The 5991-nt window shown below is 57.9% G+C and overlaps 1 protein-coding gene across 1 annotated transcript in view; it reads right to left on the bottom strand.

Moving 5' to 3' along the window:
• The window catches only part of CCDC187 (coiled-coil domain containing 187), a 23498-nt gene that overhangs the window by 1308 nt on the left and 16199 nt on the right, over positions 1–5991 (bottom strand). Inside the window, exons 8-9 of the mRNA XM_021708123.1 lie at positions 3992–4620; positions 3476–3551 (exon numbers count right to left, since the gene is read on the bottom strand). Of these exons, the coding sequence (XP_021563798.1) occupies positions 3476–3551; positions 3992–4620 (705 nt within the window). The remainder of the gene's footprint in view (positions 1–3475; positions 3552–3991; positions 4621–5991) is intronic.

Genomic DNA, 5991 nt, shown 5'->3' with positions numbered 1-5991 from the left:
GACAGAGTGAGACTCCAACTCAAAAAAAAAAAAATTAGCTGGGTGTGGTGGCACACACCTGTAGTCCCAGCTACTCAGGAGGCTGAGGCAGGAGGATTGCCTGAACCCAGAAGGTTGAGGTTGCAGTAGCTGTGATAGTGCCACTGTACTCCAACCTGGGTGATAGAGCGATACCAGACTCAAAAAAAAAAAAAATGATGAGGGGACTTGGGGAGGGGGCAGAACAATGAGTATGGACAGGGTGCATGTACTCAGCCCCCATCTCACTGTATACTTCTCATCAGGTACACTATAACCCGGAATCCACTAGGGCCGCTAGAGATACTGCCCAAGCCTGGGGCCCATGGAGACTGGGAACACAGACATGCCCTCCCCCAACAGCCTGTGGGGCCCACAGATCCACAGGTAGCTGTTTTCTGGCACCTGTATGAGCCAAGTGTTGTGTGGGCCTGGGGTATGGTGGTGACCCAACCGCCCAACCCCTGCCCGAGCTTCCCATGTTATAGGAATGCTGAAGCCTCAACGAGGTGTCCAGGCCTGGAAGTGTTCCAGAAACCGAAGCAGTCCTTTAGGGACTAGACTAGAGATGCCAGAGTGTGGGGGGCGTCCTGGGGCCCATGCCCAGTGCATGGTGGGTCAGAAGCCCCAGGGTCCCTCACCATGGGATGCCGGTGACAGCTCAGCCTTCACCTACCACTGAACAGAGTGGCAGTTCCACCCCAATTCAGAAACCAGCCTAAGAGGTGGCAGACCCAGGATCTGGGGCACTTGAGGTGCACCATGTGGGGAAACCACAAACCAGACAGAGGCTGACCTTGGGCCTCAGATTCAAAGCAGCAGGTGAAACCACCAGAGGCCAGGCCTGGCTGGTGGACACACACAGCTCCAAAGCCCCAACCTGTCAAGCGATGAGTGGAGACTGATTTTTTTTTTGTCAGGGACTCACTCTTTTGCCCAGGCTGGAATGCAGTGGCACAATCACGGCTCACTGTAGCATTGACCTCCTGGGCTCAGGCGCTCCTCCTGCCTTAGCCTCCCAAGTAGCTGGGACTACAGGCATGCAACACCATACTTGGCTGATATTTTTAATCATTTGTAGAGATGAGGTCTCACTGTGTTGCCTAGGCTGGTCTCCAACTGCTGAGCTCAAGTCATCCTCCTGCTTCAGCCTCCCCAAATGCTAGGATTTCAGGCATGAGCCACCACATCTGGCCAACAGCTGCTATTTTAGAGGAAACAGTCAGGTCCCTAGTCCTAGCCTCCCCAAGTATGGACAGACACACTGAGAGGGCCAGGCAATCCTCTAGCAGCCTCCCTAATCCAGCTCTCCAAGAGTCCGGGGTCCTTTCAGGGCAGCTTCCCGGGGCTGTGGGTGAAGGGGAAGGTGCAGCCCAGTGTCCAGCCCCAGGTAGGACCATCCAGGGTGGGAATGCCATGGGGAGCCCCAGCCTCGGCCTCGCCCCTCCGGCTAGATGGAGGCTATGCCAGAATCAAGGCTGTGCCAGGATCTCGGAGAACTTTGGGCCTGGGTCTGGCCTGTGAGGACAGGTCTGGCTGGTCCACCTGGGAGCCCTTGGGCTGAAATTAACCTCTTCAAAAATTCTCACTCCCACCCCCTTCTCAAGGGCCGGATGGGGAGAGAAGCCTGTTAGTAGGAAGGCGACATCCAGCCCAATGCTGCCCCCTGCTGGTCACAAAAACAACTCAATTTCAGGGACTGGACTGAGCCCAGGCAGTGGGCAGGGTACAGAGAACCTGGTTGCAAGCACCGGGCGCAAGTACCAAGCCCATGAGTTCCTGAGGGTAAGGAGGGCTTCAGGAAAGAGAGGTGGTGGGGGTTTCACAGGGGGATGGGCAGGGAGGCATTGGGCCAGGAAAATGTCCCAGCAGAAGAGGAGAGGGGTGGAGAGGGGGAGGAGACGGAGGGGGGAGGGGAAGGGACCGAACACCTCCCTGGGAATCACCCTCCCTTGGAGGGGTGTGCACACCATCACCCCTAACTCCCAGGGAGAGTTCAGGCTGTGGCTGGGGGGTGGATGTGACTTTGCTCAAGGTCAAAACAGCTTCAAGTGACAGAGCTGGGACAAGGCCTGAGCCCCTGTCCTGGGGCAGCCCCATGTGGAGGGGGCACATCAGGCCCCCTCCCCCAGATGTGAGAAAAACTCAAAGTTGGAAAAGTCACCCCCCATTTGGATTCTGTGAGGACGGCCACCCTGACCACAGTCCCCACCCAGTGCGCTAATTCTGCGCATAGTGTCTGCTTTCTTGGCATCTCTGCCAAGCCCAGGACAGCCTGGGTGAGGTGGGTGGTGACAAAGCCCCCGATGCCCAGGGACATCTCAGTGGGCCCCTGCTGAGCACTGATCCTGGGCAAAGGTGACTCCAAGATGCCCCTGGCCTGCCCGAGTCTTCCAGCCTGGGTCCCTGGGCTGCCCAGGGAGCAGCTGCCCAGTCAGGCGGAGTCCCTAGTCCAAGGACTTCCATCAGAGGACAGAAAGGTGAGAGGGACTGGGAGGGGCCCGTGGTGAGCAGGGGGTCTTGGAAAGAAGGCTCGGGGGACTGGGGACACTGCTGGCTCTGAGGCCTTAGACAGGGACCCAGGCTTACTCCTGCATGGGAATGAGGGACCAGCCGGCAGGTGAAGGGTCTGAAGGAATATTCTGGGGGAGGGTGACAGAGGAGTTTTTCCAAAGAAAAGACCCATGAACCCTGGGAAAGACCCTCAAGGCTACAGTTGTGAAATCAAGTTGAGGATATTCACAAGGGGCTGGTCTCTAACACAGACCCTTAGGTCTGAGCATCTGGACCCATTTTCTCCCGCAGAGCCCCCTAGTGGACAAAGGCTCCCGGGCCCCGCTGCAGTCTGGGCTTCCATGGGTCTGTAGGGCTCAGCCAGGACAGATGCTTTTCCCCAGGGGGAGGGAGTTTAGGATAGGAGGGGACTGGGGCCAGAGGCAGTGCCTCTGGGGAAAGGGCTTCAAGTGCACCTGTGTGACATTCCCTCAGAGAAGGTTGCAGCCAGTGCTGGGGACAGAAGCCGGGAGAAAGGCAAGCATCTACCGACAGGTGGTCCCAAAACTTAGACAGGAGGCTGGGAGGACAAAGGCAGCACACACCAGGTCCTCTGGACACAGTCTGCCAAGAGCCACACCAATGGCTTTTCCTGAGGGCTCAGAGCCAGAACAAGGGAGTGTCTGTCCTGGGAGCTCCCCTACTCCGCAGCGGGGGGCTTGGGTTGAGGGCCCACTGCTCACAGCCCAGACACAAGGTGTCTGGGGGCCACTGCTGGTCATGGGGCCTCCCCTGCCCTGGCCAGCATCAGAGCCAGTATGACCATCCAGGCCCAGGAGACAAGTGGGCTGGACCCACATCCCTGGCCTCCAGACCAGTGCGAGGGAGAGAGGCTGGGGGATGGAGGGGCAGCCCGGATGGTTCGTGGCACGGCCAGGCCCCAAGAGGGAGCTCACAGGCTTACCTCCCCATGGGGGCACCCAGGGCCTGGAAGGAGACCACATTCTTGTCCAGTTCCACGTGTCCCTTCTCCATGAAACCTTCAGGAAAAGGACAGTGTGACTTCACTCACGTGAGCTGACGGTGGAAGGAGTGGCTGCCTGGTGGGGAGCAAGGGATGGGGTGCCCGAGACACCCACAGTTGGGTCCTGAGTCATAACTGATATGGACCCCGTGGGCCTCGGGTGCCAGGCCCGGGGTGCCTGGCCCACCCTTCTGGCTCCTGTGGGAGGTAGGGAGGCAGCAGGTGTGGAGCCACTGGGGCAGCCTCATCCCTGTCCCACCAGAGGACAAGATAGTGACAATGACTGTGCTATACTAGAGGATCAGCCCCTGTCACCCTCAGTCCCCACGACTGTCCTCCTGCTCCCCTTTCCAGAGGGGGAACTGAGGGGCAGAAGAAAAATGGGGTCCTGGCTGCTCCCAGCCCAGAGGACCTCCTCGGCTACCAGGTCCCTCACGGCCTGGTTGCCAACCCTACCTTGGGGCCTGGGCTCATGGGCTGCTCTCGGGCTCAAGCTCCATGATTGCTCCCAGCTGGGGCTCCACAGGGGTGTCTCACCATCCAGGAAACAGCTGGAGGGGAGAAGAGGCTGGGCCTGCACATCTGCCCAGTCCAGAGGTGCCCTGCCATCTCCATCGTGCGTCAAGTTTCCAGAGCAGGCTGGGGCGTGGAGGGTGGGAGTGGCAGGCATGCAGCTGGGGCCCGAGGCCAGCAGGTCGGAAGCTAGCAGGTCAGAGCCTAGCAGGTGGGAGGCCGGGCCCCTGCCAGCATCCATTGCCTCGGGCCTGTGCAACTTGGCAGTGAGGGCGTCGACCCGGAGCTTGAGGACTTTGGCCGTGGCCTCCAGCGCCTGCAGCCGTGCGTGTTTATGATGGAAGTGCAGCGGGGAGGAGGTGCCCAGGTGCTCGGCCTCCCGGGGGTCCAGATAGATGCACACTCCCCGGGGCAGGGAGCAGGTGGTCAGGTCCCGGAGCTGCAGGGGGCCCTGGGGGGACACAGTGGGCAGCAGGAGAGGGGCACCATCCCAGCCTTCCTGGGGACCTCCCATCTCTTGGGGCTGCAGGGTCTCCGCGCGGTTCCAGGCTCTGTTCAAACACAGGCAGAAGCTGCAAGGAGAGAGACGGGGGGACAAGTCAGCCTTGGCACAGGGCACCTGGTAGCACATGCAAAGCATGAATGTGCAGGGATGAGCATCATGGCGGCATCCGTGGCCAACTGGTGTCTGTCCACAGGGACCGGGGAGATGGCTACGGTCCATAGGACAGACAACACACAGCTGTCATAAAGAACAGGGACTGAGTGTGGGTGATGGGCAGAGGAACCAGAGCTCCACACGCTGCCAGAGGGAATGTGGAAGGGTGCAGCCACTGTGGGAGGCAGCGTAGTGGGTCCTCAAGAAGTCAGATGCAGGCTGGGTATGGTGGCTAATGCCTAAAATCCTGGCACTTTGGGAGGTTGAGGCAGGAGGATCGCTTGAGACCAGGAGTTTGAGACCAGCCTGGGCAACACAGTGAAACCTCATTTCTACAAAAAAATCAAATTAGTCAGATATGGTGGTGCCTGTAGTCTCAGCTACTCAGGAGGTTGAGGTGGGAGGATCGCCTGAGCCCAAGAGATAGAGGCTGTGGTGAGGTGTGATGGTGCCACTGCACTCCAGTGTGGGTGACAGAGTGAGATCCCGACTCAAAAAAAAAAAAAAAAAGGAAGGAAATTCCAGCACATGCTAGAACATGATACTGAGTGAAATAAGCCAAAAACAAAAGGACAAACACTACATGTTCCCAGTTATAGGCGGTCCCTAGAACCGGCAAACTCACTGAGACAGAAAGTGGAACACAGAAGGCACCAGGGACCAAAGAGGGGACGAGAGTGTGTTTCATGGGACAGAGGGTCTGTTTGGAAGGATGGAAAGTTCTGGACAGGAAGGGTGGTGGTGGCTACTCAACATTATAGATGTCCTTAGCACCCCTGAATTGGGCATCTAAAAATGGTTAAGATGGCAAATTGTATGTCATGTGTATGTAGCATAATTTTTTTTTTGAGTCAGAGTCTCACTCTGTCGCCCAGGCTGGAGTGCAGTGGCACGCTCATGGTCATCCCAGCATCAACCTGCTGAACTCAGGCGATCCTTCCACCTCAACCTTCCAAGTAGCTGGAACTACAGGCGTGTGCTACCACACCCGGTTAATTTTTGATTTATTGTAGAGACGAGGTCTCGTCAAATTGCCCAGGCTGGTCTCGAACCCATGGGCTCAGGCAATCCACTTCCCTTGGCCTCCCAAGGTGCTGGGATTACAAGCTGAGCCACCAAGTCTGGCCAATTTTTTTTTAAGAGACAGGGTCCCACTCTGTCATCCAGGCTGGAGTGCAGTGGCACAGTCATAGCTCACTGCAGCCTCTAACTTCTGAACTCAAGTGATCCTCCCACCTCAGCCTCCTGAGTAGCTGGGACTACAGGTGTGCACCACACCTGGTTA

Source organism: Carlito syrichta, unplaced genomic scaffold (assembly GCF_000164805.1).
Source record: "Carlito syrichta isolate Samal-C Ts95f unplaced genomic scaffold, Tarsius_syrichta-2.0.1 Scaffold130732, whole genome shotgun sequence".
Taxonomy (NCBI): domain Eukaryota; kingdom Metazoa; phylum Chordata; class Mammalia; order Primates; family Tarsiidae; genus Carlito; species Carlito syrichta.
This window is presented reverse-complemented; position numbering and strand designations above follow the sequence as displayed.